The sequence below is a fragment of the Fistularia commersonii genome, chromosome 7 (assembly GCF_037954325.1).
Source record: "Fistularia commersonii isolate RoL2024-O1a breed Wild chromosome 7, RoL_Fcom_v1.0, whole genome shotgun sequence".
Classification (NCBI taxonomy): Eukaryota; Metazoa; Chordata; class Actinopteri; order Syngnathiformes; family Fistulariidae; genus Fistularia; species Fistularia commersonii.
The window spans coordinates 5,491,012-5,517,500 of record NC_141290.1 but is presented as its reverse complement, the minus strand read 5'-3'; the positions used below and the strand labels follow the sequence as shown (position 1 = coordinate 5,517,500).

Genomic DNA, 26,489 nt, shown 5'->3' with positions numbered 1-26,489 from the left:
TTCTGTACCAATTTTCGGACGGATTAAAAAGACCAACGGGCCGCCCCTGGTTTATGTGCACGTGCGTCAATGCGTGTCTGTCAGTGTGTATCTGTGTGTGTGTGTGTACCGTATGTCGTCCTCATTGGCGAACATGACCACGGCCCTGGCGTTGTGCGTCTCCATCAGACGGAGGACGATCTTGTCGAACTCTCCGGCCCGCGGCTCCCTGGGGATCTTCAGCGATTGCGCGATGCAGACGCCGCCTGGCGGGGAGGAAGACCGAGGAAGAAGAGGAATCAGCGCTTTCGACTCCGCCCGCTGCTGCGGAGGCTGCGGTTTCCAACGGCGACGGCCCGTGACCTCATGATAGGGATGAGCGTCGAATTACGTAAACACACTGGAACGCGAAGGCGGGAAACGGACTTTCGAAATAAGAGGATTCGGTTTTATTTTGTGGACTTTCAGGGACGGAGACATCTTACAAGGTCTCGCTCCCTCCTCGGAAAACACCCAAGAAGATTGTGAGGCGGACGATGAGGAAGACTGGGGTGAAGGCCGAGGACGAAGACAAGGATGAAGATGAGGACAACGGGAGGAGAGACGGGGATGAAGGCGTCAACGACGGCAGTGAAGAAGATGACGATGGCGAAGAGGGGGGACAAAGGAGACGGAGACGAGGGTGAAGGTGAAGACAAAGCAAAGGACGATGATGGAGATGAGGGCGAAGACGAGGCTGAAGATGAGGACGAGGACCATGATGGAGATGAGGACCACTGCGATAATGGAGACAGGGAGGAAGACGAAGACGAAAATGACGAAGGCAAGGACAACGATGATGACGGTGGCGATGAAGAAGAGGACGAAGACAAAGAGGAAGAAAACTATACCAAAAGCGACGATGAAGACGGAGGGAAAGATGACGACGAAGACGAGGACACAGACGACGATGGAGAGGATGACGGTGAAGATGAAGACGGGGATGAAGAAGTAGACAAAGGTGAAGACGAGGAGGGTGGCGAAGACGAACACGAGGGCAAAGACGATTAAGAAGACCGAGATGAAGGTAAAATGAGGACGAATACAACGATGAGAAAGCCGGGGACAAAGGGAAGGTGGAGTCCAGGAAGTTGACGACAAGGACAAAGATGAAGATGAAGACAAAGCCAAATATAATAAGCAGGATAATAAGCGAAGATGATGACAGAGACGAGGATGAAGGGGGAGGATGAAGGCGGAGATGAAGATGGGAGTCAAGACAAAGAGGAAGTAGAGGTTGAAGAGGACAATGATGAAGACAGGGACAAAGAAGATGGTGAATACGGAGGCAAAGAGAAGGACGGGGGCGATGATGAAGACGAAGACGAAGAGGACGTTTTGTTGCGGTGGGGGGAAAAAAAGCCCTGCGGAAATAAAGAAGGCAGTTGAGAATCTGAGAAGCTTTTAGCCTGAAATTCTCCTAAGAATAAAATCAAAGTGGAAAAATCAGGTTAGGGAGCTTTACACACACACACACACACACACACACACACGTACAGAGCGGGACGGTAAATCCCTGCAGGAGGATTTCCTGGGAGGGAAAAGTGTTGGAGATCTTTCACTGCAAAACTGAAAAACGCAGACAAACTGGAAAAAGGGATCACTGGAGGCTGGTGGACGACCGGGAGGAATCCTGGAAAAAACCATGAAAGAACCAGGATACGACTGGAACTCATCCTGGAAACTAACAGGACACGACCAGGAGACGCCCAGCAGACATCCTGGACAGAACCAGGACATGACTGGGACTCATCCTAGAAACCACTAAGATGCAACAAGGACTCATCGTGGAAACTACCAAGGTACAAACCTACCCAAATATCCTGAAAACATTCTGGAAACCACTAGGACATGACTGGGACTCATCCTGGATACTACCAGGATGTGAAAGGGAAATACACTGGAAACTATCAGAACCTGTTTAGGACACATCCTGGTTAAGTCCCGAGAATATCGTGGAACAGCCAGGAACCTACCTGGACACAACGAGGAGGCAAATCCTGGGGAACACCCAGGAACAAACATCCAGAAAACATCGAGAAAACTTCCAAGAAAAATGAAGGAAAATACCAAGAAACATCAAGGAAACTGCTGAGACACAACCAGTAACCACCTAGGAATCTACTGGGACACAACAACGAAACCACCAGGACTTGGCCAGGAACCATCTGAGGAACCATAATGGCACGACCAGGAAACTATCAGAAATGTTTTGGGACATGACCAGCGAAAGAAAAACGAGAAATGACCTACAAACATCCAATAAACTACCAAACCAAAACCAGGAAACTACCAGGAAAGACATGGCTACCGACAGAAATCTAAGAAATCCGCAGAACATGACTGGAACTCGTCCTGGATACATCCTGGAAACTACCAGAATATGACCAAGAAGCTACCAGGACACAACAAGGAAACATCAAGGAAACTATTGGAACATGACTATTAAAACTTTCAGGAATTACCCAGGAAATTACCGGGAGACATCCATAAAACTTAGAAGACACGTTCAGGGAACTACCTGGACACGACTAGGACTTACCATCTGAGAACCCACGATGACATGACCAAGTAAATTCCAAGAAATTATCTGGAAAAATCCAAGAAATTGCGAGGAAACTACCAGGACAAGACAAGGACTACACCAGGGAATGTCCAGGAAACTACAAGTAAACACCAATAAACTACTAGGATACATCAAGGAACAATCTGGAAAACTTCGAGGCAACATCTTAGAACTAGCGGGACATGACGAGGAACTATTTGAGGACCAACACTGAAATGACTAGATAACTCCCAGGACACAACCAGGACTCATCCCCGAAATACCCGAGAAATACCTGAAAACCTACAGGACTCATACTGGAAATATCCAGGGCATGACTAAAAAATGACCAGGATACATCAAGGAAACATCTGGAAAACCTCAAGGAAATAAAACAGGGAACTGCCAAGGAACATCAAGGAATCTACTGGGAGATGGTCATGAAAACTTCCAAGACACATCCAGGAAACTAGCGGGACGCGACCAGGACATGACTAGGAACTATCTTAGGAGCCACAATGACATGACCAAGAAATTAGCGGGGAAGATTCCAGGATACGACCAGGTGAGTACCAAGAAATGACCTGGTAAGATCCAACAAACTACGGGGAGGAAACCAGGATATGACTAGGAGTACGCCAGGAAATGTGCAAGGAACTACCAAGAGAAATGTCTAAGAAACTTCCAAAGTACTAAAAATGAAAATCTCAAACGCAGATTTGAAAATGACGACAACAAGAGAGAAGGTGACCTGATTCCGAGCCGACAGATTCACTGATTACCTGCAAGGCTGACTGACAGTCAATCTGTGTGTGTGTGTGTGTGTGTGTGTGTGTGTGTGTGTGTGTGTGTGTGTGTGTGTGTTTGTGTGTGTGGTGAATACGATAAAGAAAAAAAGATAGTAAAATAAACTTTTCAAACCAGTGAGGCCTGAACAATTAATGGATGAATGACTAAATGAATGAATGCATGATTAAAAATTATTCAACATATGAAACAACAAATTAATGACTGTACAAACAAATAAAGGAATGACTGAATGAACTAATGAATGAATGAGTGAACAAATTGGCAAATCAATGAACAAATGAATGATTTGATAAACAAACAAATGAAGGAATGAATGAACTAACAAGCAAACAAATGAATGAACAAAAGGATGATTGAGTAAACAACATTTAATGAGTGAATGAATGAACAGAGAATGAATGAATGATTTAATGAAAAATCAATGGATGCACGGATAAACAAACTGAATGAATGAATACATAAAAAGAAATAAATGAATGAACAGACTAATTTACCAATGAATAAAGGAACAAACAAACGAACAAATAGATGAAAACTAATGTGTTGCCTGGTAACAATGGGAATTAAGAAATGCATGAAAACCACGCAGGAATAATTCAGGGTGTTTTTGTTTTGCCCACGCTAAGCGCTCATATCCCCCCCAGCAGGGAGGAGCTCAGTTAGCGATCCGGTGTTCCCTTCAGAGTGCGTTCTGGCTCGGGACCAGTGACCCACATACGACGTAGCCTTGTGAAGCCACCGCTTGTGTTCACCAAGCGGACACAAGAACACAGAAGATCGCAGTGATTTCAACGTCAAACTGTCCCCTGGTTTTATTCACCGAAGTGAAGCCTCACTTGCTGCCCCAAAACCTGAGCTTACTTTGACCCAACTGTGAAGCTACAAGACAATTGTAGTTAGCGTCCTTAAATCTTTGCTAATGTTAACCATAGTCTACATGCCGCTTGTGAAAACTGAAGGGTAGCTAACCTAAACCTTAGCTAACAAAAAGCAAATAGTGTGGATGCAACTAACAAGTCGTGTGAGGCTGAAATATGGATGTTGGCTTTATTAAACCTTAGCTAACATTAAATGAACTTTGCAGCTAAAACCACCCTCTACTTTGAAGTCCGTTGACCAAACCCTTGGATAATAGTGACCGAACTGTGCACCCTTTTTAACAACAGCCAAGTTTGTGTAGCCTTAACTGAATTCATTTCAGCTAAGTTGAAACTGAAGCTTAGTTGACCTAAGCCTGAGCTAAAGATAACAAATTGTAAGGCTAATTTGTGGATAAAAATTTACTTCCCTAAACCTTTGCTAACATTAGCTAAAACCGCATTGACATCGATTGAAGCTAGCAATGACCACAGTGTCCAGCTGTTAGCAATAACTACAATCAGATGAGTTTAACTAGCGTTGACCAAACTGAAGCTGCATCTAGCATCTCATTTTCAGCGTGTAAAACCGAGGCCTATTTGAAAAAAACAGTAGCAAATTGTGGCTCCAATGACAAAGTACTTCCAATTTTGAGGGGAAAAAAAAAATTAAGCTGAGCTTACGTGAACCTTTGCTAGGTTTGACTAAATCATGCAGCTGTCAATACCCAAGTCTTTTTAGCTTAAGTATTTGTTAAGTTATCCCGACTTAAGCTTACAATATATAAGCTTAACCTAGCTCGACCAAAAATGTGTGATATGACCAGCATCTCATTTCAACTTGATGACCTGAAGCTTAGCCAACCTAAACCTTAGCTAAGTGTGGAGTAACTGCAGGGCTAAAGTTAGAAGCTAAATCACACATTCCGACTCAGTGTATGCTACTCAACATTTTAATTTGGATCTAAAAGTTCATAACAAGGCTAGTAAACTCAGCTAGAGTTAAATAGCCATTAGCAAAACCAAGGCAGGCCTCCTGCAACTCATTAGCCAAACGGAAATGTTTGCGCCTGGTATTTTCACCCCGCCAGCTGCGGCTAGTTAGCAAATTCGAGAAAGATCCACGCTCCGAAACCGAACTCCCGGCTCAGTTTACTCCTCCGCAGAGTCTCTCCTGGGTATTTCCACGTAGATAATGACGGGAAGTCCACATTTTGGCTCCATGTTAAGAGGAACCCCACCACCATCCACATTTCAATTCGCCTAATGAGCTCGTTTGGACGCCATTAGGACGCCAGCGAGGTGGAAACACGAGGAGCGATGGACTGTGCGTCCGGTTCTGATCCCAGCCGGTCCGAACATCTGTCCTGTTGATGGGGGGAGGGGGCAAGGTTAGGCAGCAAAGTAGACCCCCACAAATAATAATGATATAAATAATTATAAATTAAAAAAATACAAAATATAATAATAATAATAAAAATAATGAATGAAAACATTGCAAAAAAAAAATTACCAAACGGCTAACAGCCCCCCGGGACTTGGTGGCATCCTGGTGGGTTCAAGGTCAAGCCAAAGTCACATAATTCCCATCATCCCACTTCCTGTCCCACATTTGCATCTGTCTTTCTCGTCCATTACGGCTGAGTTTGAAATGATGCTGCTGCTGGGAGACGGGCGGGGGGGTCGGGGGGGTCGGGGTGTGGGAGTGGGGGGTCTGTCACAGTGGGACCAGCTGATGAAACCAAAGGCAACGGCTCATCACTCCGACGGATGGGCAGAGTCGTGTGCGGCCCCTGCGATGGTCTCCGAAGTTTCAAAGATTCATTGAGTCCTATTGTATTCAACATCTATCCATCCATCTATCTATCCATCATCCATCCATCCAGCGATCTATCTTGTGCTTCAGGAATAATGTCGAGGTCAGTTTCAGATGATGATGCCGTAAAATACCAACCATCCGTGAATGTCTCATAAAAAAAAAAAAAAAAATCATAGTATATATATTATCATATATATCATTTTTAGTCAAAGCAGTTTAATTCAATTTAATAATAACGGCAAAAGAACTGATTTGTTTCTCTCTTTTTTTGTATTCTTGTATCCTTGTGTCTGGTCCCATATTTTAAAGCTAATGAGAGTGCAATATTTATTTTTCTAGATATTTATATTTAAATTGAATAAAGAATATTCTAGTTATTGAAATATTTTTCATTATTAATTATTTATAATCTGACTTTAAGTTTAAATTGAAGTTTTTTAAACAAATATACATTTTTTTTCTGTGGTCTAGAGCCAGAGTTTTCTCATCTGGCTGTTTTCCAGCTCTTTGTCATTTTATTTTGAAAATATGGTGTTTCCGTTTCCTGAGCTGAGGACTCTATCAGCAAATGATGATGTGAAAGTCCACACGCACAAACTCACACGCACACACACACATACAGCAACGCTAACGCACACACACACAGCAACACTAATGTATACACACATGCGAAGATACACATAGAAACCAGACACACACACATACATACAAATCAAAACACAAACACACACTCACACAAATGCACTCGCACACATGTACTGTAGACACACATAAAAGCAAGTGAGGAAAAAAATGAAAAATAAAAAAAACACAAACCAAACTACAATGAAATAAATAAACAAAAAAATAGACACAAATCTGAAAATAGTCAAAACAAATTCAAGTGAAAATTCCTCCGAATTCTGAAGTTTTGTTCAAATAAAATGTCCTCTGTCTAAGTTTCAATTCCTGCGTTCGCTTCAAAACTTCGCCTTTTCTTTCCTCTCTGTTCCTGACGACCAAAGTAAAGATGGCGTCCCAGCGACCTGTGAGGGCGTCGCTGACGGACGAACGGGCCTGCTCTCGCTCCCCAGGGGAGAACGGACGAGCAGGAGGAGCGCCATGAAATATTCATGGAGGGGGGAATTAATGACTGCCATGGCGGAGGACGAGGAGGAGGAATGCAGGGGAGGAAAAACAAGTGAAAGTAAAGGTTCTCCTGCAGGAGACAGTGGATGGAGGGAGGGAAGAGGAAGAGAGATGGAGGGAGAAAGAAAAGAAAAGATGACCGTTGAGAGGACTTACGCCATAAAGACAAGAGGCAGATTTGTGCAGGCACTCACATGCGCACACACACACACACACACACTCACACACACACACACACACACATACATGCATGCACGGACACATAACCTGTACACCCAAACATATCAACAATCAGACGAAGGGCAGGCACACACACACACATGCATGTGGACACCGCTGTTCGTGTATGTATACGTGTACACACAGACACACAGACACACACACACACACAGACACACACACACACACACACACACACAAACAGCCTCAACACTTAAACATATTAACACACAGATGAAGGGCAGGCACACACACACACAACCGCATGCACACAAACACACACCTGGACTCTTGTTGTCAGTGCACGTACACACACACACACACACACACACACACACACACACACACACACATACAGAGACATGCGCGGACACATAGCCTGTACACTCAAACATATCAACAATCAGGCGAAAGGCAGGCACACACACACACACACATGCATGTGGACACTGCTGTTCGTGTATGTACACGTGTACACACACACACACACACACACAAACACACAAACAGCTTCAACACTTAAACATATTAACACACAGATGAAGGGCAGGCACACACACACAACCGCATGCACACAAACACACACCTGGACTCTTGTTGTCAGTGCACGTACACACACACACACACACACACACACACACACACACACACATACAGAGACATGCGCGGACACATAGCCTGTACACTCAAACATATCAACAATCAGGCGAAAGGCAGGCACACACACACACACATGCATGTGGACACTGCTGTTCGTGTATGTACACGTGTACACACACACACACACACACACACACACACACACACATACACACAAACAGCCTCAACACTTAAACATATTAACACACAGATGAAGGGCAGGCACACACACACACAACCGCATGCACACAAACACACACCTGGACTCTTGTTGTCAGTGCACGTACACACACACACACACACACACACACACACACACACACACACACACACACACACACACATACACACACACACACACACAGCTTGAATACTGCAACACTCAAACATTTAAACACACAGATGAAGGGCAGGCACACACACACACATACATGCACACTCACACATACCTGGACACTGTTGTCAGTGCACGTACGCACACACACAGATACATACATGCACAGACACAGTCTGAACACAGCAACACTCAAACACATAAACACACATATAAAGGGCAGGCACACACATGTGTGTGTGTACACGTGTACACACATACGCACACACACACGAACAGCCTCAACACTGCAACACTCAAACATATAAACACACAGATGAAGGGCAGGCGCACATGCACGAGGACAACGTAGTCCGTGCGCACACACACACGCACATACACACACACACACAGAGTTCTTCCAACAGTGAAATGTGGGTCAATGGTCAGTGTGACCTCACTCTCTTTCTGACCAAACAGAGAGGAATTTTAACATCGGGAGGTCAAAGGTCACCTAGGTGATGACATCCCGATGACATAACCGAGTCTCCATCCGTCAGCTGACCATTACTCACTCATTCAGAACCGCAAAAAACAAGAATTACCTAATAGGTATAAGGAAACTATGAAATTTAAAAATCACTGAAAATGGTCAATGGACAATTAATTACCTACAAATTGGCAATGAGTTACATAAAAATTGGAAGAAAACAAAAAACTGGTAATAAATTACATTCAAACGGCAAGAAATAACTTACAATTAATAAACTTACAACTGACAATCACCCCAAAAATTGTGATAAATCACTTTGAATAAATAATACAAAATTATAATAAATGATTTGAAAATTTTCAGACAATTAACTAACCAAAATCAATACAAGCAATTAAATTACCTGCAAACTGACTATAAATTACAAACAAATGAGTGATAAATCACTTCAACTAATCACCTAAATACTAAATAATTGGCAACAGATTACTTGAAAATTTGCAATTAATGACCAAAAATTAGGAAACCCTAACCCTAAAAAAAAATTGTCAACTAATTACCTGAGAATTGGTGATCAATCCCTAAATATCGGCCACAAATCACTTTAAAATTTGATGCATTTCTGACCCACCATAATAAAAACATCAACTCCAGCTGTCTGCCCTTTAGCCCCGCCCCCTGACAACAATAATCACATTTTATTAATTAAAGTATTAATGCACAAATGAAGAGAAATCATGACTGGAAATTACAGATATGGGGTTAAATGTCAGATGAATTTCAACTCAGCTTTGGGGGCGTGGTCATGGCGTGGTCATGGCGTAGTCATGGCGTGGTCATGGCGTGATCATGGCGTGATCATGGCGTGCATGGTGGCGGTGGCAGTGGTGGTGACGCCGACTTATCGCTGCAGGCAGGAGGTCGAGGACCTGCCAGAGCAGCTCTCCGCCTCAAAGGCAAAAGTCCGCTACAGGATTTTTACTCAAGAGCTAACAGGATTAGCAGATTATTAATACTCCCACTATTATTAGATCGTCAAAGGCCGTGTCACCATGACGATACCGGTGACACGTGGGCCTGTTCTCTCCCAGATTAGCTTTTCCCCCTCTCAGTTTGGGGGAGCATTCAGAGACGGGTGCTTAATCTGGAGCTAACGTTAGCGCTTATCTCGGAACGCTTGCGAGTCAATCAGACAGACATCCTCGAACTGCTTGAGCTAGTACATCCTCATTTAGCGTTAGCGCAGCCTGTAACCTATGCCTTCTCCTTCCGCTAGCAGGCTAAAAACATCTAGCATAAAGTGCATCGTCCTCCTTTTTCTCTCTCCACAAATCAGATTGATCAGTGAGAAGAAACCCCTTGTCTTTCTCCTAAGCTCCTAAGCGTTTCCTGCGGTCGCCAATCACTGGTCCTAAACATTAGCTAACAAAAAGCATCCTGTGTGGCTAATCTGAGGATAAAAAACCTGGATTGAGCTTCCTTAAACCTTAGCTACCGTTAGCCAAACTTCATTGACGTCAAGGACCACAGTACCAAGCTGTGACCAGAAATTACAGTCTAATGAGCTTAGCTAGCTATGACCAAACTGAAGCTGCAACTAGCATATTGCAGCTACGTATTTGACAAAAACAATTGCAAATTTTTCTGCTATGACAAAGTAAGTTTAGTTTTGTGGTGAAAAAAAATTGACTAAACCATGCAGGTGTCAATACCCAACACCTTTCAGCTTAAGTAATTGAAGCTTAGCTATCTTCAACTTAGCTAACACTTGGTCGGACCAAAAGAGTGAGATACGACTAGCATCTCAACTTAGCTTGACGACCTGAAGCTTAGCCAACCAAAACCTTGGCCCACTTTTGAGTAAATCATAGGGCTACAGCTAGCCGCTAAATCACACGTTCAAAATGATCTTATGCTACTCCAAACACCATATCAATAATCCACTAATCTGATCAGAGAGGAAGAACCCCCCCAATTTCTACTTGCCAATCTCTTGTCTCGTCTGTTTGCGCTCCGTGGCCATGGGCGCCATCTAACCCGTCGGCCATCCATATCGTGCGAGGACGCGCTCGGAAGGGGTGCCATCCGTCCTATTGATCGTCTTGTGCCGTTTAAGCCCCGCCCCCCCAGTGATTTCCTACAAATGAATGAGCTTGTCTGTATAATTCACCCCCGGCGCAGTTCCACAAATGTATTCTCAGGATTGACCTTTACGGAACGGCGCCGGGACGGCAAGCGCCGGAGGAGCGCGACCTCATGGATCCAGGAAGGAGGCGCATTAATCAGGAACTCCTTCGGCATTAATGCAGGTATTTAACCCCCCTTGCCCCTGCCGTGACTTCAACTTGGTTCAACCCATCCAACAAGAACATCTCAGAAAAATAATGTCTATTTGTAGTTCTTTGCCGATCGATTTGTAGTTCCTTGGTAGTTTTCCTGTAGTCACATACCGGACTCCCTGGAGGTCTGGACGAAGGCCTCCACGCCGCTCTCCCCATAGGTCCCCTCCGAGGCCAGCGTGGACACGTAGTTCCAGCCCATCGCCGTGACGATGTCCATCATGGCCTGCGCCTGGTAGGAGTCTGGAGGCACCACGCGGGAGAAGAAGTCGTAGCGGGTGTTGTCGCTCAGCTCAGGTGCCGTGGAAGCGTAGCTGATCTGAGGAATCTGTGGAGATGATCGGCGCCCATTAGCGTCTGTTAGCTTAGCTTACGACACTCGCAACTGCTGCCACTGTTTACTTCCTGCTTTGATGTAAAAAAACAGATTATCATCTGATTTACTCTCTTCACATGTTTAAAGGAAGATGATTACTTTTAATCATTCACGATTATGATAAATTGCTCCCGCATTTTGGGGACAAACATCAAGAACCTTGTTCCGGCATGTTCGCGGAATGTCCTCGAGCTGAGGAGACAAAAGAGAACACTGAATAGTTCTGAAGGTGAAAGTAAAAAAAAACTGAAGTAGCCCTTTAAAGAAACCAACAACGTCGAGGAGGCGGAGCCAATCCCATCAGAGGGGCGGGGTTTAACCCGGATGGCTCAGCTGTCAATCACGGACAAGAAGCTCTTGGAGAATGATGATTGAGAGAAGGTCCATCAGTGGTTTCGGCATTGAGTTGGCTGAATAACCAGCAGAAGGAACCGGAAACCTCCACTTTCTCCTTGGACTTCTAACTGAAGGAGGTGAGGAAGAAGGGGTTCAAAACCCAAAGGCCAGCTGGAACCTGAAGTTCTGAAGTTCTGAAGAGTGATGGAAGGAGGCGGACCAGGTGGTGGATCCCGGATGATTGTTTTCTGACAGGACAATCGTAGGGCGTGATTGATTGTACTGGGGTCGGGAGCCAAAACACCGCTGAGGGCATCATTAGGATTCATCAAGGAGAAGGAGGTGGTGGAGGAGGAGGAGATGAAGGAGGAGGTGGAGGGAAATGGACAGGCAGGAACCTGACGGCAATACGAATGTCCGACTGACAGGAGGTGAACCAGGGACTGGACTGTAGATACAAAGAGCTGCGGAAGAAGGTTAACCTTCAGATTCCATGACAGGTAGAGGTCACTGAAAGTTGGAGGTCCTTGTGGGGTGGAGGTCACTGAAGGTGGAAGCTGACTGAAGGGTGGAGGTCCTTGTTGGGTGGAGGTTACAGAGAAGTGGAGGTCAATGGCACTATATTGTGTTCTGATGGTTAGATGTTCCCGGTGTTCTAAGTTTCCCAATTTCAGAATTCAGAAGAGTAACCTTTCCCTTACTCTTCCCATGGATGTCGAGACTGTATTTTTTGAAACTGTTACGATTTTTCTCGTAAATATTACGACATTTCGAATCAGCGTCTGGAGCTAAACACAATGAGTTCCTGTACCTTGCATACAATCTCTTTCCAGATGTTGAGGTATGCTTGAACATCTTGCAGATGCTTTTGGTCGCCTTTAGAAGCTGAAGGAAGATCTTGCAGATGTTGAGGGAACATCTGGCAGATATCAGGTGAATATTTTGTAGATGCCGAAGGAACGTTTCGCCTACAATGAGGGAGATTCTTGCATATGTTGAGGCAACGTCTTGAAGATGTTGAGGTCCCATCTTGCATTCATTGAGGGAGCCTCTTGCCGAGCGAACGTCTTGTAAACAACGAGGGAGCATCTTGTTGAGGAAATATTATGGGATGCTTGCAGATCCTGAGGGAACGGTTTGCATACATTGAGGGAACTTCTTGCATTTGTTGAGGGAAGTTCTTGAAACTATTAACAAAATGTCTTCCTGACGTTGTGGGAACATCTTGCAGATTTTAGAGGGTCTTTTTGCGGACGCTAAGGGAACATGTTCCAGATGTTGTGGGAAGGTCTTGCTAACATTAATGAGACATCTTGTAGATGTTGAGGGAACATCTAAGAGACGTTGAGGGAACATCTTGCAAATATCAAGGGAAAATCCTGCAAATGTTGAGGTCTTCTTGTGGACGATAAGGGAACATGTTGCAGAGGTCAAGGGAATGTCTTTTTAACATCCTTTAACATCTCAAAGATGTTGCAGGAACATCTTTGAGACCTTCAAGGAAAATCTTTCAGATGGTGAGGGAGCATCTTCCTGATAACAAGGGAACATCAGACAGATGTTAAGGGAACATCTTGCAGATGTTGGGAAAATGTCTTGCAGATGTTGACGGAACATTACGCGGATCTCGCAGTGGGCATCTGCTTGTCTTCCTGTTGATCCTGGGGTTTACCTTGCATCTGAGACGTTTCACCACCAGAAAGTCTGGCCTCAGGTTAACCTCTTCCCGTGGTCTGTCTTTCGCCCCCACGCCTAACAACCGTTACGGGACGTTGTTTTTCCTCAGCGCCTCTCCACACCAGGCGGCTAGTGTTAGCATCCATCTTCATCGTTGTCACTCATTAGCTGCCGCTGTTAATTTACGAGCATCTGCCGCCACATTGCTTCCCCCCATCTATCCCGCCGAGGCTGTTGGCTCGTTTATCTGCTTTAATGGCCCTCTCGAGAGAAAGAGAGAGATAGAGAGACGCTGCGTCAATTAAAGATGGCTGCCATGACTTGTTTACATCCTTTCATGGTGAAAAAAAATAGAAAGGAGAAGGGTCAAAGTGAGCTGACCACAGGGGTGGAGTCAGGTTGACCTCCTGAGGTAACATCTCAGCCTGATGACGTGTCAGATTGTAATCACAACACTCAAGGCGTCCCCCTAGTGGTCGCCAGTGGAACTGCATGTCAGCATTGAGCCAATTATTTTGCGATAATTTGTAATAATTATATATAAGGATGATGTGAAAGAGACAAATTATTTTGAAAAGAATCAATATATATATATATATATATATATATATATATATATATATTGTGAGATGGATTAGATATCGATAAAAAGACATGTAGATTTAAAAGAATAAATTATATAGAGAGATGTATCTCTATATAGAGATACATGCATATAAGTATAGTCAGGTACAATAGATAAGATATAAATATAGGCATTAAGATATGGAAATATGAGTTTTATAACAATCGACTTCGATAAATTAATAAAAAATATATTTTTGGGAGATAGATTAGATGTCAACTTAAAGACCATGAGATATAGAAATGCAAATGTATGGACGTTGATATATAGATGTATAGATTTAGATATCTGAATTGAAAAAATATGTGGTGTGTATGATATAGACTATATATATATATATATATATATATATATATTTGAACTATATTGAGCTGAATTAACCAGATTTAAGGTTTAAATATAGATATAGAATCAGATATTTTAAATTAAAAACAGGTATGTTTTATCAGTATATATATATTTGTATATATATATGAGCTATTATTCAATATATCGATATTGTGATAAAAGGTATAGAGATATGATTGAGATTAATTAATTCATGAATATAAATATTGGTATGGGATATACAGATATATAGATATGAGATACAGTGGATATAGATATAGATAAGACATAAAACATCATTTGATAAGGTATAAATGTGTATGTATACACAGTTAGGCCTAGAAATATTTGGACAGTAACACAAGTTTTGTTATTTTGGCTGTTTATGAAAACATATTGAGGACACAATTATGTAAATAATATTGACTTAAAGTGCAGACTCTCAGCTATAATCATTGAGTATTCACATCCAAATTGGAGCACGGGTTTAAGAATTGCAGACAATTGACTCAGAAGGCTGCAAAAAAATTACAAGGCTGCATGGGCTGTTCGCTCAGTAACCTGTCATCAACGAAGCAGTTAAAGGTCTGGAGTTGATTCCAGGTGTGGCGTTTGCATTTGGAAGCTGTCGCTGTGAACACGCAACATGCGGTCAAAGGAGCTCTCAATGGAGGTGAAACAGACCAAAAAAAAAGAAGAAATCCATCAGAGATAGCGGAAATGTTAGGAGTGCCCAAATCAACAGTTTGGTAAATTGTTAGGAAAAAAAAAAGAGTGCACTGGTGAGCTTGGGAACTCAAAAAGGCCTGAACGTCCACGGAAGACAACAGCGGTGGACGATCGCAGAATCCTTTCAATGGAGAAGAAAAATCCCTTCACGACGTCCAATCAAGTGAAGAAGCACGAATGGTGCAAAACCATTAATCAAAAATAGCAAGGCCAGAATTGTCCTGTTCTGGAGCAGCATTCTTTGGACAGATGGGACTAAGATCAACTTGTACCACAATGATGGGAAGAAGAAAGTTTGGAGAAGAATTGGAACAGCTCATGATCCAAAGTGCTCCTCCTGTTCCTCCTTGCACAAAAGTGTAGTTAGCTGGATTGCTGCCCTCCTACGGCCTCCTCCACGTCTCCTGATGTCCTGGCCTGTCTCCTGGTAGTGCCCCCATGCTTTGGACACTACACTAACAGACACAGAAAACCTTCTTGCCACAGCTCACATTGATGCTGGATGAGCTGCACTACCTGAGCCACTTGTGTGGCTTGTACACTCCATCTCACAGTACCACAAGAGTGAAAGCACCGCCAGCATTCAAAAGTGACAAAAACATCAGCCAGAAGGCGTAGGAACTGAGAAAAGGTCTGTGGTCGCCACCTGCAGAACCACTTCTTTATTGGGGGTGTCTTGATAATTGCCTAAAATTTCCACCTGTTGTCTATTCCATTATCACAACAGCATGGGAAATTGATTGTCAAGTGTTGCTTCCTAAGTGGACAGTTTAATTTCAAAGAAGTATGACTGACTTAGTGTCACATTGTGTTGTTTAAGCGTTCCCTTTGTTTAGATATATATATATATATATATATATATATATATATATGTGTATAGGCTGAGATATTCCAACTAGATATAGTTGGACTCATCTCGATGCACAGCATGGGGTCTGGAGCCAAGCCTCTCGAGAGGGATTGGACTCTTTATTAACTATGGAATTTCAAGAGGCGCCGGGCAGGTGTGGGCATATTGATTACCCCCCCGCCGTCGCGGCGCCTCGGGGTTCAACCGTTGGACGGCAGGGTGAGCTCCAACTATCGGGGGATCACATTCCTCAGCCTCCTTGGTACGGTCTATTCAGCGGTACTTGAGAAGAGGGTCTCCCGGGTAGCTGAACCTCAGATCCAGGAGGAGCAGTATGGTTTTGGTCCTACTCGTGGAACAGTGGACCAGCTCTAAACCCTCAGTAGGGTCCTCGGGGGGCATGGGAGTTTGGCCAACCGGTCTACATGTGCTTTTTGGATCTGGAGAAGGCATTCAACCGTGTCCCGAGGGATATCCTGTGGGAGGTGCTCCGGGAGTATTGAGTACTGAACCCTCTTTTATACAGGCTGTTCGGTTCCTGTATGTTCGGTGTTAGACCTCGGTCCGCACTGCTGGTTGTAGGTCAGACCCATTTCCGGTGAAAGTTGGACTCCACCAGGTGTGCCCTTTCTCACCGATTCTGTTCATAACTTTTATGGACAGAATTTCTAGGCGCGTTGAAGGGATCCAGTTTGGTGGCCGCAGGACTGCAGATGAAGACCCTCAAATTCAAGACCATGGTGCTCAATCGGAAACGGGTAAAGTGCGGCTCCAGGTCGGGGAAGAGGTCCAAGTGGAGGAGTTCAAGCATCTTGGGGTCTTGTTCACAAGTGAGAGGAGGATGGAGCGGGAGATCAGGCAGATCGATGTGCTGCGATGCGGACTCTGTACTGGTCTGTCGCGGTGAAGAGAGAGCTGAGCCAGATTTACCAGTCGATCTACGTTCCCACTCTTACCTATGGTCACGAGCTGTGGGTAGTGACCAAAAGAACAAGATCGCGCATACAAGCGGCTGATACAAGCGGTTTTGGCCGCAGGGGGCCGAACTCTCCTTTCGAGATAGGGTGAGAAGTTCGGTCATCCGGGAGGCGCTCGGAGTACAGCTGCTGCTCCTCCACATAGAGAGGAGTCAGATGAAGTGGCTCGGGCATCTGGTTAGGATGCCTCCTGGACGCTTCCTGGGGGAGGTATTCCGGGCATGTCTATCTGGGAGGAGACCAAGGGGAAGACCCAGGACACGCTGGAGAGACTATGTCTCCAGGCTGGCCTGGGAACGCTTTGGGGTCCCCCCAGAGCAGCTGGACCATGTGGCGGGGAGGAGGTCTGGGCCTCATTACGCTAGATAAACAGGGGAAGACAGATAGATGGATGGATGGATGGATATGTACACTAATGCCGATATACCATACATCACATATGTCAACGAATTATCTCTGGCCCCTGGGATGAAATCGATTATTATTAGAATCGGCCCACAGGCCGCAGCCGCCCGCTGGTGTTTTGAACGCACCAATACTACATTCCCCACAATGCAACGGTAACACGCCAACTCTCTGCACCGCAGCAAGCGGGCTTTGGCTTCATTCTACATCAGAATTCAGAGCAGATGTCAAATTTCAGCTACCTCCTCCCCAAAAATGGCTAAACGAAAGGTGGACACTGAGAACAGGGGGTTTCGAGGCAGGTGGGAGGCGGAGTACATGTTCACAGAGGTGAAAGCCAAACCTGTGTGTTAGAAAGTTTGCCTGCAGAAGTGGATAGAAAACTTGAGCCCCTTTCCCAGCTGCCAGACCATGAAAGCGAAGCTCTCTACCGCTGTGTTCCCAAGTGAACAGTCTGTCGATAAATTCAACATACTTGCCGCCGACATCCGCCCAAAAGCCCAAAAAAGCAGGTTTGCACTGCTCGGCGATCCTTTTGGAGTTGACCTGGAAAGCTCACCACCAAACCTACAAATGGAGTTGATCGAGCGCCAGTGCAATGACACACTGAAGGAAAAATATGAGAGAGCTGGTACTGCTGAGTGTGCACGTTTCATCCCCGACACGATGCCACAGCTGCGCATCCAAGCCGCTCAGACGCTCTCTATGTTTGGCAGCACAAACCTATGTGAACAACTGTTCTCTTGGATGAAGCTACACAAAATATCGCACAAAATATGTCTTAGTGATAAGCACCTTCACTCAATCCTGAGGATCTCCTCATTATCATCATCAAATCTCTGCACTTAAGACCTTAAAACACTTTATAGCCTTGACTTTGACACTTTATAGTTTTATTTGTATGTCCCCCCCCCCTTTTTTTTTTTTTTTTTTTTACTGTTTATACAATTTCCTACTATTATTTATTACTGTTACGTTTTACTTGAAACTCTGGCACAACAATTTCCTTCGGGATAAATAAAGTTGTTCTTGTTCTTGTTCTTGTTCTTATTCTTATTCTTATTCTTATTCTTATTCTTATCTCAGAGCCTGACCCCAAGCATTGATGAACTTGTACAAAAGATGAGACACCCCCAAGTATCAGGCTCAGCCTCAGACAAGTGATCGTCACAGAGCATGACCGTATTTTTAGTTTTTAATTCAGTTACATTTTTACATTTGTTTCTACAAGATATGTGATTTTTCTTTGAAGAAAGTATTGTTTTGTCTGTGTGCGCCATAGATTTCTGTATTTTATTTTAGTGTATTTTATTTATTTATATTTATTTTTCAGTTAATGGACTCAGGGAAAATTGCAGATAGGACCCATGAGAAAGAATAGAACTGATTTGATTTATTTCTTTTTATTTTCTCATTTCACTATTTGAAAGCTGTAATTGATATGATCATAGAGTGGCACGATATTGCATTTTCAGTTTATAATGCATGCAATTTCCTTTATGCATTTAGGTCTTGGTTCAGTGGGCTATGTTCAGTCAGGCTGTTCAATATGTTTTAATAAACACTGAACTCGTCCGGCCCTCGTCTTGTAACGATTTGTTTTTTTGGCCCTCGGTGTATTTGACATCCCTGCCATATATAAACATATTAATATAAATATACGTCTGAATGAATTAGCTATACGGTATAAACATGGATATGAGATAGACCGGATTTTGAAATAGAAATAGATAAAAAGGTATAGTAATAGATCTGAAACACCTAGAGTTAAGGTACAAATATAGATGTAGATATACTGTATAACTAGAAATATAGGTGACTATGGATAAGATAAAATGAGATAGACTGATATAGAAATAGATATTAATATAGATAGAAAAAGTATATACAGATATCTGAGAGACCTGCAGTTACAGGAGATATCTCCATGAATAGAAAAATAGGTAAGAATAAATATCCTGATATACATATATAAAAAATTAGATGGATTGGATGTAGATGGATTGTTGGTTTGATTCCTTAAACTCGTTCAATGGAGAGGAGGTTTGAAAAGAATTGAAAAAAAATCTGATAACAGTCACAAGATTGGGGAACTCGTTCCCATGAGATAACCAACTCCTCCCTAAAACGTCGGAAACAAGTCAGTTAACTTGTTTGGACGAATTAACCCAGCGAGTTCCAACAAGTTAGTTAACTTGTTTGGGCGAGTTAACCCAACGAGTTCCAACAAGTTAGTGAACTTGTTCGGGCAAGTTAACACAATTAGTTCCAACAAGTCAGTTAACTTGTTCGGACGCGTTAACCCAACAACTTCCAACAAGTCATTTAACTTGTTCGGACGAGTTAACCCAACGAGTACCGATGAGTCACTCGACTCATTTCATGCGATTGATAAACTTGTTATAACGAGCCAATTAACTTGTTCAAACGAGATCGTTAACTTATTCAAACAAGCAAATTCACTTCGTATAGCGGGTCGTTTAACTTGTTATAACAAGCAAATTAACTTGTTCCCACCAGATAAGGATGTTGTTCACGTCTTATTCCTGCAGGATAATCAATTTTGTGATCCCACCTAGTAATTTCCTACTAGTTTCATCCTGCACCCCAGACGTACCGGCAGAATTAATCTCTTAATCCCTTAACCTATAATCCCGAAATCCCTTAATCTGGACATATAATTGGCTTGTAATTACAGGAAATTGGTTTGGATAAATAATAATAACAATAATTGGATGGAACAGGCGATTCATGTGTTCCAACCGGAACACATGGGTCACCGTGCATGCGCACACAACAGCGCGAAGCAGTGCAAAACTCTAGCAAGCTAGCGAGTTACCTAGTTATCCTCCAATTTATTTATTTTAAACTCAGGAAACGGGTATTAAAATGAGTGGGGGAGCTGGACCACATAAGAAGCCAAAAACTTGAGGAGGACTTTTTTGTTTTAAGATGTCATTTTTGATGTGCGTTTGCCTCATCTATCAGTCTACCATCGCGATACTGAAGAAGGGCAATGGGGAGCGGCATTTTCAGACCGTTCATAAAAAATTACGATGATCGTTTGGAAGTTTTCTTGAGGTTGGCGAGCAGTAGCTGCTGTCTGGACTATATACATATACATATACATATACATATATATATATATATATATATATATATATATATATATATACCGCTGGATGATTCCATTCAGTGCAAGTCATTAGGGTAAGGTGATGACAAAAAATGTACAGTTGTATAGTCCAATAAGGGTTCATGCAAGGTACACCAACATATATTGTACGTATAAAAAATTCTCAGTACATGTATAAATGAATATTTGTTTTACACTTTTATAGTAGGTTGATCATTTTGACTTGGACATTTTATACGTAGCTTGCATGATAAAAGTGTGCACCCCTGGTCTTGATTAAGCCAATACAGTCATGGAGGCACGTTTAGAACCCGCTGGTGAAAACCAGAACAGTTCTACAAAGAACCCGGTTCTTCACATTGGTTCTAAAGCAAACCCTGACAAGCTGGATAAGAACCAGATCGGTTCTACAACAAGCCAAGAACAGTTCTATGAGAACCAGATTGGTTCTAAGACACTGTCGTCTACTTTCGTCCTAAAACAGCGATAGAACCAGACCTGAAACCACCCAAGCTTTATAAGAACCAGATCGGTTCCATAACAAGCCAAGCATGGTTCTATAAGAACAAGGTTGGTTCTAGAATAAACCCTGTCCAGCTGTAGAAGAACCAGATTGGTTCTAGAACTAACCCGGTCCGGTTTTGCAGGATCCAGATTGGTTCCAAAATGAGCTGAGTTTGGTTCTGCGGGCACCTAATGAGTTCTAAAAGCGAACACGATCTGGTTCTGCAAGAACCAGAATGGTTCTACAACAAGTTTGTTCCTGCTTTATGAGAACTGGAACGGTTCTAAAACTAACCAAGTCCTGTTCCGCAACAATGCAATTGAAATTAAACCAGTCCGGTTCTAAAGCCAACCAAGCCTGGTTCTGCGGGAACCTGGTTGGGCTCTAAAAACAAAACTTCCTGCTTGTTTTCGGCCAATCTTCCTCTTCTCCTTTTTTCTTTTTATTCGTTCTGTCATTCCGACCCCGGAACCCTTTTCTGGTTCTGCGTTCTTCGCAGCAGCAGGAACCTTCGGGTCGGTTCTGTCAGTCAGACGATGAGGAATAAAGAGCCTGTCCCACAGCGTTTCAGCCGCTGACATGCTGTGCGTGTTGGCGTTTTGGGTGTGTGTGTGTGTGTGTGTGTGTGTGTGTGTGTGTGTGTGTGTGTGTGTCTGTGTGTGTGTGACACAAATGAAGCATGAAATGTGTGCAGAGTCGGAAGAACACTGACTCCTCCTTCTCTTCCTCCGGCTCATCCAGGCAAGAAAACATCTCTGTCTGTTGCCCAATAAATGTCAGGTTAGAATCGGCACTCGTCATCCTTCACTTGGCGCCGTGACTCAACAGTGCACGTCACACACACGCAGGCACACACACACGCACACACACACAAACTCACATGGCAGGGCCTCATGGACGAACCGGATAAATTTTAGATGACCAAGGAAAGACCACGGAAAGAGTCATGAGAGCCATGCAAGCTGGGTGAATGCCATGAGCTGTTAGCCTTTAGCTGTTAGTGGCTAATTCCAAGTATTGATAATTTACTCATAAAAGAAAAAAGGCGGATGAAACATCATATTAGTTCAGAGTCCGAGGTAAGTGGAAGGGGGTTTCTGGGGGGGCGGAAAACTGTGAGAACGTCGTTTTCACAGTTTGTGAACAGATGAGACTGTGGAGGCCGCAGGATCCGGGCTGCAGAGGTCAAAGGTCACAACAGCGGTGACTCAGACCAGGACTTTCCTCCCGGAGCCCGACGGGGGCAGGAACCCGAAATAACCGTCTGATTGGACGGAGGGGGGCGAGGGGACTCAGCCAATCAGGCGTTGAGAATTCTCCCTCCGTCAACTAGTGACGCTCAGATTCACCGCCGCCAGACAGGAAGGAAGACAACTCGGTCAGCTCAGCGCCATGTGCATGTGAACCACACGCCGTACCTGAACGCCACACAGCATTTGATCGTCAAAATGCATCTGAATGCCACAACAGCTGCCAAATTAAAAGTTGCACCTAATGCAACACCGGCATCCGAACACCAAAAAACACCCGAACATCACACTGCATCTGAACGCAACGCTGCAACCAAACACCACAAGCATCCTGCAACTGAACCATAACATTGATTGTAGGCCACGCAGCACCTGAACGCCACACTATATCCAAACACCATGCTGCGCCTGAGCGCCACTCTGTGTGCAAACACCACACCATCAGCCGAACTCCATGCAGAACCAGAGCACCGCATTTGAACGCCATATTGCATCTGAATGCCACCAGCAGGACAGAACACTGCACCTGAACTCCAAGCCGCCAGCAGAACCCCACGGTGCATCCAAACCTGCCACTCCACACGCTGCACCCCAAAACCACACTGCACCCCAATGCCAGGCCGACATCCAAAGTCACACTGCAGCGCAACGATGCATCTGATCGCCCCGTTGAAATAATAAAACTCCAGAGAACCCTCCAGAAAATCCCCAAATATCATATATACTATATTTTTAAAACTACATCAACCATTAAATCGTGACGTTGCTGATGAACGGAACCGAATTTTGGGTCCAGCATCCGCCCCTGGTCTCTGTGATGGGTGGCGATCAGACTGGACCGACCTTTGACCTCCTCCTCCACCTCCTCCTTCTCCTCGTCTGTAATTTCAGAGTTTCTTCTGGACTCGGCTCGAGGCTTTGGCCTCCAGGGCAGATCCGATTTCTCAGCCGGCGGCAGAATCCTGACCTTCAGTTTTGGGTGGGGGGGGCGAGATCCTGCTGGCCAGGGTGGGGGGGTGGGGGGGCTTAAAAAAGGTGTGGCTTTTCTACGGGTCAATTCAAGGCTCTGAACGTTAATGTGCAAAAAAAAAAAAAAAATCTCGAATCTTATATAACCTGTCAAAGATCGGGAAAAATATTAAATATTTTCAGATGTTTTGTTTTTTGTCTGGAAATGATTAGGAATTCATGACGCACGGAAATGATCAGGGGATTTTCTTCTTGTCCCGGAAATGACCCCTCACACACACACACACACACACACAGAAAACCCTAGGCCCTTAAACTGCCCTTGTTTTGTCTCACAGAATGAAAAGGTTTTTCGCCTCTGCAAGAAATCCTGACTTGGTGGTAAAAAAAAAAAAAAAAAAACTGGAGTCCTCATCATGAGGCAAAAACACACACACACACACAGAGTTTTGACCCAAGATACAGCGCCCCCCTCGAAACGCATTTCCAAGCAGGGTTCGACACCAACGTTTTCGAGAAATCTGCTCAAAACGCCGGTCCTCACTTCGCCCCGAATGCAAGAACACTGAAAATCACGTGGAACCTCCACCACGTTCCTCAAGGAGCGAGAACCCAAGTGTCCTCGCCGTGTCGGTGGAACAACGTCACACCATCCCCCCCCCCGGAGCTGACGGCGTCCTCGATCCAACCCTCAGAACCTCCAGTTCCCACCACGTAACAGAGAACAGAGTACAACGCCAAACACACACACACAAACACACACACACACTAACGTGGAACCGGTTTCCCGGCCTTTCAATTAACCGAGCGCGGAGCACAAAAGGGCTTCATTAACGTGGACAATGAAAGCGCCGGCTTAACAAGGACGCTGTTAGCCGGTGTGCTAATGAACCGGCGCCGTGTCGACAGAGCAGACAGGTGACCTCACACACTCTCACACACACACACACACACACACACACACACTCAAACACCTCGGTATGGTCCTTTGTAGGTTCTGAGGCAGAGCGTCCAGACAAAAACACCTGACGTTTTCCTTAATGAGACATAAATGACCTAATCAGAAAAACCTCTGGAACGTACCAAGTCAAAAGGTCGGGGGGGGGGGGTGTTGATATTTCACAAAAAACGGTTACTGAGTGACGCAGCTGCGGAAAATGTAGATCTATTATTTTGAAAATTTCCCTTCTGGTCTTCACTTCCTGCCGAGTTCCTCACTTATTTTTATAAAAAAACATACATATAGATATATGGGCTTGTTGTTGTGGCGCCCCCTGCTGGTCACACCTGGTAGATCACGCCCAACACATTAAAAAGGCTGCAGGTGGGAAAGGCTTGCTTTATTTGGAAAGGTGGAGCCGCCCTGTTTCCTGCATCGGCCATTTGCTCCTCCTCAAGGTGGAGCTATGAACACTCTCGGGTAACACGTGTGGAGACCCAAGCAAGGAGAACATGGTGAGAAGGTGCAGAAAGAGACCCCAGGAGGAGAACATGGGGATCCCAGCTAGGAGGATGCGGAGAACCCAGGTAGGACGACATAGCAAGAACATGCAGGGAGAACCAAGGAGACTATGAAGTGAACCCGGGCTGGAGAACATGAAGAACAGAGGTGGGAGAAGGTGGAGAACCCTGAAAGAACAATGCGGAGGCACGTGAAGACGACCGAGCCAGGAGGAAATTGCCAGGAAGTCCCTGGTCCTCTCGCCCTTCACCCTTCGCCCTTCGCTCCTGCTCCGGGTTTGACCTCCCTACCTTGAACAGCCTCAGGATGTTGGCCACCATGATGGAGACGGAGCTGGCCGACGCCCCGATCACGCCCACCACCTTGTCGGGTTTGGCGAAGACGGGCGGCTCGCCGTTGGCGCAGCGCACGTCGGAACCGTCGCGCTCGATGAGCGCCTGCACAAAGGTGAGCGACTGCTCCAGGGCGTAGGTGTCGCGCGAGCAGGTGTCCAGGACGCGGGCGCCGAGCGTCACGTTGGGCAGCAGCTCCGGGTCCTTGTTGATGAGGTCGATGGCGAACAGCATGGCCTCCAGCCGGTGGATGCCCTTCTCCTTCTTCAGCTCGCCGCAGGGGGCGCCGCGCTCGCCGCGGGCGTGCACGGGAAACAAACCGCCCAGGATGATGTCCCCGTCCAGCCGGATGGAGTGGGCGTGCTCCTGCTGCAGCGGCGGCTGCTGGGCGTCCGAAAGGGCGCCGACGGCGGCCTTGGTGTTGGCGGCGCCCAGCAGCCAGCAGCTGTGCATCATCAGCACGGGCAGGAAGTGGACGGCGGCACCGGGCGGCCGCCGGCCCGCCGCCATCTTGTGACCCCTGATCTTGAGTGGCGACGCGGTGGGAAATGTCACCGCTGACAGGAAGCGGCGGCGCTGACGGCTGGGCAGAGTCGTCCGGCGTCACCGGGCGCCACGGCGAAGGGGTTCCACTTCCTGCGGGCGTTACTTCACATCCTTCCTGGAGTGAAAATAATCAATTATCAATAGGAGACTCTGATGACAACCAAGAATAATTCAATGAAATAAATCAAACAAGAACCAATTTGACAATCAAAAAATAAAGACATCCGATTGATTGATTGATTGATTGATTGACTGGATGATTGGATGATTGGACAGCAGAATTTTATTACCTGATCAATCCGAAGCTGCGATGAAGTGAGGAAAAACAAAACACTGAATGTGTCTTTTTAGAAAAAAAAAATTATATAGACGTTGCGTGCACGCGCGTGCGTGCGTGCGTGTCACCCCCCCCGTCACGCGCCGTGCACGCCACGGAGCATGCGCTGGGCTTTCGCGTCGCGTGCACGGGGTTCGCGAGGAGCAATTTTTCCCCACGCGACCAGGAAACACCTGCGCGCGTGCGCGATTCGTTTAACAACACTCACGCGCGCGCAGCCCGATTCAGTTTCCCCGCAAAAAAAAAAAAAAAGAAAAAAAAAACCACGCGCGCGTGCGCTCTGCAAGCACGCATGCGGATCCGGTTGCTCGCACAGACGCGCGGTCAGCACGAGCTCAAGTTTCTCTCAAACCGGAACGAGAATCTGATCTGGAACGACCTGCAACCCGCCTCGTCATCGCCGATCGATCGATCGATCGATTGATCGATTTGCGTTACAGACCCGTACGTCACGCTGAGAGCTCGCGTTC

At 45.2% G+C, this 26,489-nt stretch overlaps 1 protein-coding gene across 3 annotated transcripts in view; it reads right to left on the bottom strand.

The window, feature by feature from the left end:
- The window catches only part of LOC147232461 (metabotropic glutamate receptor 8-like), a 54,911-nt gene that overhangs the window by 27,650 nt on the left and 772 nt on the right, over positions 1 to 26,489 (bottom strand). For 2 of the 3 annotated variants that reach the window (XR_015106360.1, XM_086149308.1), the window contains exons 2-4: positions 25,095 to 25,797; positions 11,292 to 11,508; positions 110 to 245 (exon numbers count right to left, since the gene is read on the bottom strand). Coding sequence is in view for 2 of the 3 variants with exons in the window: in XM_086149308.1 (XP_086005434.1) it covers positions 110 to 245; positions 11,292 to 11,508; positions 25,095 to 25,646 (905 nt within the window). In the remaining variant the exon portion in view is untranslated. Of the gene's footprint in view, positions 1 to 109; positions 246 to 11,291; positions 11,509 to 25,094; positions 25,798 to 25,972; positions 26,487 to 26,489 lie in introns of those variants that run through there. The other variant, XM_086149307.1, reaches the window with a different exon arrangement.